Source organism: Candoia aspera, chromosome 6 (assembly GCF_035149785.1).
Source record: "Candoia aspera isolate rCanAsp1 chromosome 6, rCanAsp1.hap2, whole genome shotgun sequence".
In the NCBI taxonomy this organism is placed as follows: Eukaryota; Metazoa; Chordata; class Lepidosauria; order Squamata; family Boidae; genus Candoia; species Candoia aspera.
The window spans coordinates 6,411,667-6,425,170 of NC_086158.1; the positions used below are offsets into that span (position 1 = coordinate 6,411,667).

At 48.1% G+C, this 13,504-nt stretch overlaps 1 protein-coding gene across 2 annotated transcripts; it reads right to left on the minus strand.

Annotated features, from left to right (window-relative positions):
- Positions 1–21: 21 nt before the first annotated feature.
- On the minus strand, positions 22–12,322 carry ALG3 (ALG3 alpha-1,3- mannosyltransferase). Of its 2 annotated transcripts, XM_063306347.1 has the most exons (9): positions 12,086–12,317; positions 9,872–9,971; positions 9,137–9,284; positions 8,114–8,274; positions 7,212–7,332; positions 4,986–5,191; positions 3,514–3,591; positions 3,211–3,354; positions 22–396 (listed from the first exon to the last, which is right to left on the minus strand). In XM_063306347.1, the coding sequence occupies exons 1-9, from the start codon at positions 12,285–12,287 to the stop codon at positions 234–236; spliced, it is 1,323 nt and encodes a 440-aa protein (XP_063162417.1). In that variant the 5' UTR covers positions 12,288–12,317; the 3' UTR covers positions 22–233. The 2 variants fall into 2 exon arrangements, with proteins under 2 accessions (XP_063162417.1, XP_063162418.1); XM_063306348.1 differs by lacking the exons at positions 22–396; positions 3,211–3,354 and having other exon boundaries at positions 3,520–3,940; positions 12,086–12,322.
- Positions 12,323–13,504: the final 1,182 nt, after the last annotated feature.

Here is a 13,504-nt window from a genome sequence, read left to right on the forward strand (position 1 = left end):
GCAGCCGCATGAAGCCTCGTATCAAACCATCACTGTCCTTTATTGAAGATATTCCACATTATCTTTGGGGGGAAGATTAACTCTGCTGATTCCCATTCTGTACCACCCTTTAGCCACAGCAAACGCAGCGCATCACCCTGAGCATCAGGAAGGTCTGTGAACAGCCCTCATCAGTTGTTCTCAGCAATGTCCAATCTTAGTCCAGATTATATTGTCCCATTTTGGATTCATTTTCATTCCACCTTTTTCAACTGCTGCTTCTCTTCCTGAGAAGATGTCATCCCATACCAGAGCTGCAGAAGGATGATTCCATGACACACATGGAGAGAAGCTGAACTGTAAACCGTTGAGGGATATGTATTCCACGAGAGCTCAACTAAACCTAGAATAAGCACCCTGAGGCAAAACCAAGAGAAGAAAACCATGACTTAGCTTCTGGCAGAAACCACTCAACAACGTGACATACAGGACCTGCTAATGGGAAAGGAAGGCTAATGGGAAAGGAAGTTTTCTATTATTCCCCCACTATGGTGAAAATATGCACATAAATACATAACAGATGAATTCTAGAGAAAGGATGAGCTTTCATTTGGTGACCTGGAAGCAAAGTTGACATTTTTGGAAGAAATGATGTGCCCCAGACTGTCACATGCAGGCAAAGGGCCTTCCTTCCCTCCCTCCCTCCCCTCCCATGTTTATATGCTTATTTTAGGATATGTATTACAAATTCTTTGTATTTTCCTGCCTCAAAATGGTGGGAGTAGGGCCACCAATTTTGCACAAATATGAAGGTGGCCAGTAGCAACCTGGAATCCGGGGCTGCCCCTTCCTCTTCCCCCAGCCTCACCCTCCACACCTGCTTCAATCGGTCTCTATTCAAGGAGGTTAAATGAAGGATCATTTTCTGCAGCATTGTGGCTAGGATAACAACAAGCACTAACAACGAAACAAATTGCTGTGTTCGTATTGGTCAGGTAGAACATGAATATGCCTTAATTATGAACGTTTTAACTTTTTAATGCCTTTAGGCAGGATTTATCATCATCTCCATTTTCTAGGTGTCATCTTCCTTTGATCCTCCTTAAAATCCTCTCACCCATTTGGTGAAACATCCGTAGCTTAGAACAAGACGCCACGTGTCTGATAAAATGGATTCCAGCCCATGAAAACTTCAGGCAATCTTCTTAAACAGGGTGGCCACCAGATGCTAACTTAAATGGTACAATAGTACCTGAACCATTTTGTCCCTGATCTGCTCCCATCAGTCTCATGTTTTTTAACATTTCTACTTTAGGCTTCTGGTAAAAGCTGCCTTAGTTATTGTAAGGCATCTGATATTAAATTTAACTTTGTTCAATGCTATTTTTTCTCTCCTACAAGATTTTATTTTATTATTTATTACTCATATTTAGCCACCGCCCATCTCCCCCAGAAGACAGACTCTGGGCGGTTTACAATAAAATTCCACCTAAAACATAAACGTTAAAATCACATAAAACAATTATAATAAAACCCAATAAATAAATAAAATCCAAGAGAGATGTAAAATCCAGGCTGATGGGAGGGAGTCTAGGGTGCGAGCCATCCCCAAAAATGGTTATCCCTTTCCCGCCCCAGGCGAGACGGCAGAACCAGGTCTTCAGGGCCTTCCGGAAGGTCAGGAGAGAAGGCGCCTGCCTCACCGCCGGGGGCAAGATATTCCAGAGAGCGGGAGCCACCACAGAGAGGGCCCGCTTCCGGGATCCCGCCAGATGAAATTCTCTCAGTCAGGGTCCGCAACAGCCCTCTCTGGATGAACGGGTGGGGCGGGCCGATGTAATGGGGATGAGACGGTCCCTCAGGTAGCCTGGCCCCGTGCCATGTAGGGCTTTAAAGGCAATAACCAACACCTTGAATTGGACCCAGAAGCAAACTGGCACCCAGTGCAGCTCGCGCAGCAACGGTGTTATATGTGCCCACCTAGGTGCACCAAAAATAGCCTGCGCGGCTGCATTTTGGACCAGCTGAAGCTTCCGGATACTCTTCAGGGGTAGCCCCATGTAGAGCGCATTGCAGTAGTCTATATGGGAGATAACCAGGGCGTGAGTGACTGTTCGGAGGGCTTCACGATCCAGGAATGGGCATAACTGGCGCACAACCCGAAGTTGCGCAAAGGCCCTCCTGGCCACGACTGCCACCTGCTCTTCCAGCAGGAGTCGTGAGTCCAGGAGAACCCCCAGATTACGCACTGAGTCTGTCTGGGGCCGTGCAACCCCATCCAGAACTAAAGATGACAGTTTCCCGGAAGATGAAGCCCCATCAACCCACAGCCACTCCGTCTTACCAGGGTTCAGTTGAAGCCTGTTGTTCCCCATCCAGACCCCCACAGCCCCCAGGCACCGAGAAAGGGCAGTCACTGCATCACTTACCTCACCTGGGATAGAGATGTATAATTGGGTATCATGAGCATACTGATGATACCTCAACCAATGGTGACGGATTATCTCACCCAGCGGTTTCATGTAGATGTTAAACAAGAGAGGAGAGAGAACCAAACCCTGCAGCACTCCACAATGGAGGGGTCAAGGGCAGGATCATTCCTCTCCTATCACCACTGACTGGGACCGGCCCTGGAGGAAGGAGGTGAACCAGCGCAGAACTACGCCGCCCACCCCCAACTCCCTGAGCCATCCCAAAAGGATACCACGGTCGATGACATCGAAAGCCGCTGAGAGGTCAAGGAGAGCCAGGATGGATGCACTGCCTCCATCCAGCTCCCGCCAGAGGTCATCCATAAATGCAACCAATGCAGTTTCTGCATTGATTTATATTTGATTTGGCTGGCTGGCACTATTGTAACACATTAGTCATCTCTTCCTCACTCCCCAAACTCACAAATTTGATGTTTTACTTGTAATTCAGACATCCGGTTGATGGGTACATCCGTGTGTTTAGCAACCTTAAATTATCTTTAGGGGAGAAAAGTGATCCTCCATTTATCTCAAAAAATTGACAGCTGAATCCAAGTACCCCCCCCTCCTAGATGCAGGGAAGCAATTGCTCAGGAATCTCAGTGGCCGGATAACTGCTGATACAAAACACTCCCACTCCCACTGAAAACAGCAGTGCAGCTCACACGTCCTCACCACCTAGCACACAAGAGCCTCTGAAATATGACAAGGATCCTGGGCTTCTATCCCCTCCCCCTACACGGTCCATGGAAGTACATACTTTAGTAGGTGGGCAAGCTTCTTGGGTGGTGTGCACCAGAGCAGGTAGGGCAGAGTATGGAAATACCAAACATAGAACTGGTAATGCAAGGAGCGGCTGAAGCAAATTCCAATGAAGTTAGAAGAAAAGAGAGTAAAAACAACCTGTGGCCTTTGGTTAAGGAAAGGTTGCACAGTGCAATACTCAAGAGGGCATCCTATAACAACTTGGAGATGGATGTTGGACTATTGGTAATCGGTTGGTAATCAACTCTTCCCACAACATCCCTCAAACCGAGAAAGCCTCATATTCAGCAAAAGGATATGATTTGCTGAAAGGGGTTCTGGATGGTCCTTCCTCTTAGCTGGGTCCTTTAACAGGTACAAGATGTTTTCATCAGATCTGCAGGGGAATTGTTATGATCAGTAAGAAAATGGGCCAGTTTCATGATGGAGCATCTGCCAGGATTAGCCCCACCTATATGTGAGATTCTGGGGTGATGTCCCCTTTCATTTCAAAACTGCTGACCTTCTACATGAAGACAAATCCAGTTTTGCATGTATGCAGAATCCACAGAGTTGGAAGTGACCACAAAGGTCAGCTAGTCCAAGCCGATTATAGGCTAGATTACAAAGTCAAGAAACATCCTGGAAGAAGGCAATGGCAAGAAACTGTTTCCAGGAAGACCAACAGTTTCCAGGTTTTCCAGGAGTTCAACTTTGCCTTTATTGGTCCAAATCTTATGTGAGCCCTGGAAAAAAAAAATCCACAGTTCCTCCTGACTATCTTAGCTCATTGTGCTTCCCCTTAATGTGGAAAATGAAGTTGACTGCACTGTAAGTGTATGCAACAAATTGCCATAAATCTTAGATACTTCTTAACTTCTGATCCATCTGTTAGCAATTATGGTTATATGGTGGGATGAGAGGAAGCTTGACGAGGCCTTGATTAACAGTGGATGGTAGATTCACAGTTAGCCATAACAGTTACACTTCCAAAGTGTATTCCGGTTGTCAAGGGCAAATATAACGTAGGACTGCCAGCTTCATATTTTGTATATAAGCTGTCTACATGTTCCACGTGGGAGGCAGAATGCCACTTTCACTTTCCATGCAACTTTCCCTCTGATTGTGTCAACCCTGTTCTTATGGCTGAACTTCATTATTAAGTAGGATTTGAACAGAGGACTCTGACCCGGTTCTAAATGCATCAGGTACGCAGACTCACAGGGCAAGATGATCCCAGCCTTGTCACATTGTCTTGTGGCCGGAGTGAGGAAAAACACTGGCCGACCTCACAGAAACAGGATTTTTTTTTTAAAAAAAGGAGTCCATCTCAAGGTGGAATGCTAAGTCACAGAACTAAACAATTAAAAGCGTGAATGAGGCGAGTTAAAACTGGGGTGTGCGGCAGTTGTTTTTATCTCCCACACTTCTCGCGTATCACCCCAGCCACAGAAGCCCTCCGAGAAACTTTGGGCCGATTGTTCTCTCTCAGCCCACCCAGCCCCACCAGGTGGAAAAAATAAGAGTGGGGAGTCCTGCATAGTACCTTGAACTCCAGAGGAAAGGTGGGATAATTAGGATGAGAAGGGGAATGAGAAAAATTGCTTTTTGTTGTCCTCTCTCTCCCTCTCCAAGGAAAACAGCAACAAATACAACAAAAGTGTATTTCTCTCTCTCTCTCTGGGAGGGTGGTAGAAAATAAAAACCACTCCCATAAATGTAGGGACTGGGGGAATCCCAGGCGAAGGGCATCCCTTTTGCGCCTCCTTCCCCATGACTGCCGCCTCTCACCTGTGCCACCTGTTCAGTGCAAAGAAAGCCAGGACCGTCAGGTGGAGGGTCAACAGTGCCAGGTGAAAAGCCCGGTGTTGGAAAACCTCTTCAGGCAAGAACCGCCAATTCACAGTCCACTTGAAGAGGAACTGGCGGCCCAAGTCAAAGGAACGGGCCACATAGCCCACAGGGTTCTCCATCAGGAAAGGCAAGCCCAGGGTGACCTGCAAGAGACACACAAGCTCGCAATGGTCTCGCCAAGAATCACACAGCGAGGGCATCCTGACTCCTGCGTACCGGGAGGCAGAACAACGTGCAGACAGGGAGGGGAACAAGCGAGAGCAGGTCAGACTAGCCCAACGACACAGACTTTGCGGTATTTAGAGGTGTCTGCATACCAGTTGTTTTCCCATCACACACATCGCAAACTAGCCAACCATGTTGAGCCCATGTGGTTTATTGATGGTTTGGTGTATTCTGGAAACCCAGAAGACTGGGTTTGTTTGGTAGATCTCAGCTAACTTAACCATGTGTGCAAAACAAGCTCTCTGTCACAGCTACGGCTGTTTTTAAGCCCACAAGCCAGGACTTGTTGGACTCCACGGGGAAACATGGGATTCCTGGCTGTCAAGCCCCAACCGCATCTTTGTTAATCTGCTGGCTCTGGATGTGTGGACTACAACTCCCAGAGTTCCTAGCTGCCATGGCTGTTCCTGAGAATTGGGTGGGGGGGGCGGGGTTGGAGACCAGTCTGTTAGAGAATGCCAGTCTGGGGAAGGTGGCCAGGGTTTGATGTCCTGCGTTTGCAAAATATATTTCACCTAATTAGCTAAATAATCATTTATACATATTGCAGTGTGGGTTTTGTACAACTGTCTGAACCAGGAACTAAAGTCACAGGTTAGGTTCACACAAAACACTAGGTTAAAGTGTGGTTGAGTTGTACAAACCCTGCCACTATTGATGAACACTGCCAACAAACCTCACCTTAGAGAGAAACCACTGAATCCTGGGTTGCCATTAGCTCAACTCAAAATTTTAGACAGACATGCATCAAAATCTAGAACTGCATCTGTTTTAGAGTATACTCTTCCAGGATTTGCTCCATTATTTCATGTTCAATTAACAAATACTCTTGAAATATTACACACACCAATGAACACTGCTGGCCATGTTTGCGATACAATGGGCCTACGTGGAAAAGATGTTTAAAAAGGATGGGAGGGTGACCCACCCATTTTCTCTTAACTTGTAGGAATTTAGCTCTCCCAGGAGGCTATTGGAGAGCTCCCTGCATTTATTTTTGGCAGTCTAATCTTAATTTCTCCAGGGCTGTAACAGCCCACAGGTTTTCCCCCTGCCAAAAACACTTTTCACAAGCTGTGACCGTATTATTCTTTTCTCCAACTTTTGCTGAAAGAGCTGTTTACTTGCTTTCATCTTCACAAATATTTTTTTTCTCCCCCCATTTAAGAAATAAAACTCTATGGAGAAATACCCAGTACTTGTTTTGCACAGCTGATACCTGTTCTGCAGGACTATTGCACAACTAATCACAACTGCAAAAATTGTGAAGTGACCCCCCCCCCCCTTGGACAAGAGATCATTTGGCACATATGTGCTTCATTTCTTCCTTTCCCTCAGTTATTCAACATTCAAATCTGCGGATTTGAAAACAGATGAATAAGGAGTGGAAAACAAAGAATGTCACGGGACAATAAAACAAGAGAAATATACAGTGACATACAGAAATATACAGTGACCAAAGTTTCACGTAATATTTGGAAGTCCCAATGTCTTAGCTTTCCAAGTCCTCTACATAAAGTAGGTTGCTCACATGCAGTCTTGAAGGGGGAAGAGGAAGGAAGGCAGGCAGGCAGGCAGGCAGGAGATGGGGAAGGAAAGAGAGAGATAGAAAATGAAAGGAAGGGAAGGGAAGGGATTTGCAATTTTGTTTCTGCCTAATTATCTAATCAGCTGACACATACAAATGGCTTCCAACATGAACTGAAATACTGAATGAAATCCTTCGGCTCAAAGGAAGAGAGTGAGGTTACAGTGCAGGATAGCGCGAGACAGGTCAGAGTGCAGTTGTCAGACAAAGGCCCTTGTCTGCACACATGGAGAGTGGCCTCTTAGGCCATCTGTCTTTCAACACAGGCAACCCTTCCCAGCCATACCACCGGATCCTGCTGCAAAAAAGCTGGAACTCCAGCCCCGAGCAACAGTCTCTCCTCTCCTCACCTGCAGGACTACGCAGATAGCAAGCTTCGGAAGAGCTCCTTGCAGGCCAAAGCGCCGGAGGAGGAGGAAAAGGAGCCCCGGAGCAAAGAGGAGGATGTTCATCTTCACAGACACAGCCAGGCTGGAGAGAAAGAGGCAAGAGGTATGGCAGGGGTGTGTGGTCACCACTAGCCGCATTCACATCAAAACCAGCTCTGTAGATGACAGCTGTGTCTGAACACCGGCCGAGCAGCAGCAAGAGACAATTTCTGCCCCTCCATGGTTTCCTCACCTATGTTTTGTTGAATCAACCACAACAGGCAGGGTTTACACAACAGACGAAGCCAAATCAGTGGCTTGGCATAATACATGAATCCAGCCTAAGTCATGAACAGAATACGAAGTGGGCAGAGCTGAGGCTGAAACGAGAGACGGAACGATGCTCGGGAAGCAACAGGCGTGCTTGTGTACCAGGGTGAGACATGTCTCATTTGATCTGGAGTTTGCTGACTAGGGTGTAAGGGCTGGGCACCTTCATCACACCAAGGCATAAACCCTGGTTTATAATCCCCAAGAAAGAGTCTCCACGTTGTGTCAAGCCAGCCCCAGACAAAAGGACTCTGGACAACTGAAGGGAACACAGCCAACGAAAGGTGTTCCCGTGCCAAGCCCTCTTAGGGCTACCTGCCATTCTCTAGCCCAGAAGGTGAAACTTTTTCACCGCAAGCAACTGACGAAAAACAGACAGTCCGACTGACAAGGAAGGAGGCAGCTTGGGAAGGACGCCAAAGGCAGTTATGCGCAGGATGAATCTCAGGCTTCCCAGGTTTGAGATGGGCCAGGTCACCCAACAGGTGCCCCTGCAAGCGTCTGCTTTGCCCCCCCTTCCCCCAGCCCGCAAAGGGGATCCCAGGAGAGCCCACCTGAAGCAGAAGCAGCCCCAGGACCAGCAGTCCTCCAGGAAGAGGTTGACAGCCAGGAACAGGATCACCATGGCCACTGGGTCATTGAAGAGGCGCAGGACGAAAATGGAATGGATGCGGTAGGAGGCACAGCACATGAAAAAGAACACGTAGGGAGGGACCTGCAACAGAGAGAGCAGCGGGGAGTCAGGCCCACCCACCACCAATGCAGCTCAGACTGAGGTCCAAGTGAGTGATGTTCCCCTCCCGTTCAGCTTAACTGAACATCCCTCTTTCTTGTCCTATGTGGAGCCATGCAGAGTGAAGGCCTCACTTCTTCCAACCACTGGAAGGGCAACCCTGGGCTTCTTTATTTGACAAGCCTCTGGCAGAAGTCCCAGTACGTGGCAGCACCTCTCTAAACCCGGCTGCTCTTTAAATAACTAAGTGGGGTGGGTTCTAATTAGTCCTTGGATGGGAGGCCACCAGGAAATCACAGGGCTGTAGCTTAGACTTGGAAGCTGAAAAAAACCCACTTATGCACTGCTGCCACAAAAATGGATGTGCCCCTGTAGTTGCCAGGAGTTAAAGTCAACACAAGGAGACTTGACCTTGACCTTACCAGCAGCAGCTACCAAATGTCTAACAGCAATTCTTTATTTTCCAACATAGGAATTTATGTATAACCCTTCAGCACAAAAGCATAAGGGCTTGAAAACTCGGGGAGGGGAAAAAAACACACCCAAAGCCTCCAAATTCCGCAGTATTACTTAACAGACTTTCTTTGGGGCAGCAAAAAGGTCCTTTTTACTACTGTTCCTTAAATTGCTGCGTGCATTGTACACTGCAAGTCCCATAAAATGAATAATTTGTGGCCTGAGCAATGACATTTCCTAGAATTCTCCCTTCTTGCAAGGAAGCTGCCCCTGCTTTAAGCCTTTGTTGTTAGGCCATCTACATTCTTCCTGGGTCACGGGATCCAGCCCTGCAACAGGAACACAGATCCTCTTTAGCACTTCCAGAAATCCCGTCACGGCTCCTGACCTTATTGGTGCGGCTATAGATGCGGAAAACAAGCAGCAGGGTGGCGAGGTACAGGGCGGCGAAGAAGTACTGCGCCAGGCGGATGTTGGTGCCTCGGCCAGTGGCATAATACAGACCCATGAAAATATAAACAAAGCCAGCAGGGTACCTGCAGTGTGCAAGAGAAAGGTGGCACTGAAGAGGAAAGAAAGAGAAACCTCCTTGGTGTTCACGCTCATTTTCCCAGGAAGAGGACTCCCTCCCTCCGTTCCTGACTCACATGGCATACATGGCATAGGGCCTGGTTACTTGAGGGACTGCCTGTCTCCCATAGTATCTGCCCAGCCGATTCAGTCCTGCAGGGTTGGTGCACTTGGGGATCCTTCGATTAAACAATGTCATCTCTCAGGACCCCAGAAGCACACTTCCTCTGTAGCAGTGCCTGTCCTCTGGAACAAGGTTCCCCCGAGCTCCAGATGGCCCCCACTCTGCTGTGGTTCAGAAGAGCTGTGAAGACCCAGGCCTTTGGTGAGGGAGAGGGAAACCCCCTGCTCACCATCCGATCTGTCATGTTTGCCATCTTTTATTGGTTTTAATGTAATTTCTTTGTTGTGAGCCATCCAGAGTCATTGGGTATCAGATGCCATACAAGTTTAATAAATGATTAGTATCATTATTACTACTACTACTACTACTACTATTATTATTATAGACCCTCAAGAGCCTCAATAAGCTTGGAAGGTCAGAGGTACTCACACAAGAGGGCCTGTGTCCCCCTTTAGTTGGGTGTAATCCAGGGTCCCATTCACAACACCCTCCACCTCATCCATGTAGGCTTTCCAGTCGATCTCGGTATCTGTGGGGAAAGTGTGCACAGATGCTCATCAATTCAGCTGCTGGACAGCCTGGGGTCTCAAAAAACTCTAAAAGAGCCCCAGCGGCCTGCTCTCTTGATTTCACCATCCCACAGTCAAGCTCAGGTGATCCAAATGTGCCTGGTGGCCCTCTCGCCGTTTTCTCCTGCTATGCCATGTGATCATACTTTGGAAAGGCCCCTCCCCATTATTACTTGGACTAGTTTGCAGTAGCTAAGAGGACAGGTGACGGGTATTTTCTTAGCGTTTTGTATTTTTCTCTATAACTTTTTAGCAAAAGTCATGGTTGCTGGTAACATTGCTAACAGCTAACATTTCCTAAATATATTGACAGACAACCCACAGTTTTGATATGATGCAACATGTACTGGTGTTCAATGTACAATGCAGTTCCCTAGAGATGTGAAAAATACTTCAACCTAGGAACATCCAGACACTGAAAGCCTCTTTCCAATCTCACTGGAAGCATTTCCACCTCGAAAAGGACTATTCCAATTTTTGCTTTGCCATTGGAAAAGCCAAATTCAAGGTCAGAATGCTTCTAATAAGACATTCTGACAGGAGAACGCTACTAGTTCAATAGGAATGGGTGTGATTTCATGTGCAACAGTGTTTTTTAACACTGGCAACGTTAAGATGTGTGGAGTTCAACTCCCAGAATTCCCCAGCCAATATGCTGGCTAGAGAATTCTGGGAGTTGAAGTCCACACATCTTAAAGTTGCCGATGTTGAAAAACACTGATGTACGCTGTGCTAAGGTACCACGGTTTTAATTAACTGAAAACTTAATTTGCATGGCCTCTGCACACATGATGCAATGCTCATGAAATTAGTTGGCCACTCAGTCAGATAACAGGTGAACTCATATTTCCATTGACATCAGAAAGCTACTGGCTACATTCGCTCACAACTTAACCTGGTTACTGGATTATCCCGTTTTCAGGACTGATATGATATGGCGAACTAATAAAAGAAGCCAGGTTCACTCACACACGCTATGCTACAACAATGTCTAATGTGAATACGAAGTTTAGTGTGTGTGCAAAAGCATGTGCTTGGTCGCTGACTGACCTAGAATGATACAAGGGTTGGAAAGGGTCACTGAGGCTGTCAAGGAGACATGCCTGCGCACACACACTTGCTCAGTGCAAGAATCTAAATTAAATCAACCTTGACTGATGGCTGCCCACTGAAGAGAAATCCACCACCTCTGGGCAATTGGTTCACTGACAAACTGTTCTTACGGCTCAGGACCTTTTCCTCTAACGTTCAAATAGTTAACACTGCCTGCTGGTGTGAATGGCCAAAAGGTAGGTTGGGAAGTGGGGTGAGGTGGGGTGGGGGAACTTATTTATGATTTTACTGAATCTTAAATTGTTTTATTGTGAACCACCCAGGATCCCTCCGTGTGGGGGAGATGGGCGGTGACAAAAATATGATAGATAAATAAAAATAAACCCTCCTAAGGATTGGTCCTTGATGCGCAGGCTTCAAGATACACAACGTTTGAATGTCCTTTTCTCTGGGCGTCCCTCACACAGCCTGCAATCCTAGAAAGACACACAACTTCTTTGCAAGAACTTAGTTTAATAGAAAAAGAAACAACGCAATGCCTGATTAAAACGAACGAGGTGGAGAAATTCTTCCCTTCTTCCTTAAAGACTATGGACAGGGAAAAGATTGTGCCTTGTTAACACTACGCAACCTGATGAGGCGACCACCACCAAGCTGGATGAGGCGCATCCACAGGGGATAAGGGCACAGCAGCTTAGACTCTGGGCCAGCAAAGGATACCCCAGCACGGCTCTAATTCTGTTCTTGGTGACCCTCGCCTACCCACCCTAAGGAAACCTTCCCTCCTCTCACCAAGACTCTAGTCCTCAAGACTTCGCCACGCACCCAAGTACCCTCCAGGCCCCGCCTGTGCTCGGCCACCCCTCCTTCCGCCCCCTCCAGCGAGGCGCCCTCCCAGTGGGTCAAGTACTAAGACCCGTGTTAGCCAAGCCCCGTACTACCGAGCCTGCACGGATTACGGGAGCCGGAGGGGAACCCCTCTGGGCGGCCCAAGGAGGGGGCAGCCCCCCCGGCGACTCACATGCCACCCTCTGGATGACCCAGAGGTTGACCCCCACTTCGGCCACGCAGAGGCACGCGGCCACCAGCGGGGTGAAGCGCGGCTCGAAGAGCACCAGGTGCTTCTCCTGCCAGGCCCGGCGCAGGCTCCGGGGCACGAGGGCTTGCCCTGTCCCCGTCGCCCCCGCCGCCCCCTTCCTTCGCGGCCCAGGCACCGGCGCCATCGCCCTCGTCCGGCCCGCTGGCGCACCGGCAAAGCGCTCCCCCGGCTGGCCTTGCCCAGCGCCAGCAGTTCCGGGCGCGGAAATGCCCCCCCAGGCCCGCCCTCTTCTCGACGGGAGCTCAGAAGGGGCGGGGAGGTACTGGCTCCCCGGGGCTCCGCAGCGCCAGGATTTCCCGGTAGTCTCCCGTCCAGCTAGAGATCAAACAAGGCCAGCTCAGTGCTGCACTCTAAGCCGGATGGTTGTAAAGTCTGCTCCTGGACTGTGGTTCCCTTTGCAAGAACGTGCAAGGCCTTTCCCCTTGCCTTTCCCCAGGATGCTGGGAACCCTGGACTCTCCTGGTGGCTTCCCACCCAAGCCCTAACCTCTATTAGCTTCCTAAGGCCCTTGCAAGGCTACCAAGAGCTGAATCCATGGCAAAGCAAGGTGTCAGAATGTGCTTGATTTTGTATGTATCTGCAACCTTACCAGCTTACCATAAAGACCAGACTTTACTCCAGTAAAATACAACAATGAAGATGAAGGGAAATAAATCCTCATGGCAAAAGCAGGCTGCATAACATCATGTTGTTTCCTTGGAACAAATGACATCTGACTCAAGAAGGTGCCTGCATTTAGCCATCAATAAGTAATTGGCACTCCCTCTGACCTCAGCTTTGTTATCTTCCTTCCCAACACCATCACACACACACAGGGCTCCTAGCTGAAGCTTACCCCAATATGTATGGTTTAGTTTTTATTAACGTGTGAGAGACATTTAACCCAGAAAGGAAGCACATAAATCTTTATTACACCTGTTCAATGGTTAAAAAAAGTCTTCATCCACAACACACTAAACTCAATCAGTATTAATCTTTCTTAGTCTTTTATAGCTTCAACAGCCTGTGCAAATGTCATGTTTGGTGAGTTGATGGATCAACGTATAGCATCAATTCAGAAAATGGGTTAGTTAGGCAGCCAGGTTAAGCATGGGTGACCCCAGCCAAAAAAAATATGTTCCTCTCCTTCAGCAAATATTACCAGGCCAAGGGGTGCTATAGGCTTTCAGCGATTCCAGTTATGCCCCCGATTTGGAAAAAAGGGCAGCCCAGGGCCCTGGGTTTCAATGAAACGCAAGAACTGCTTCACACCACGCAACCAGGTCACGTACAGCGTGATTCACACCGACTTGAGTTTTTCTCGTCTTTCAGCCGCGAATTCTTAGCTTCGTAAGTTGACTT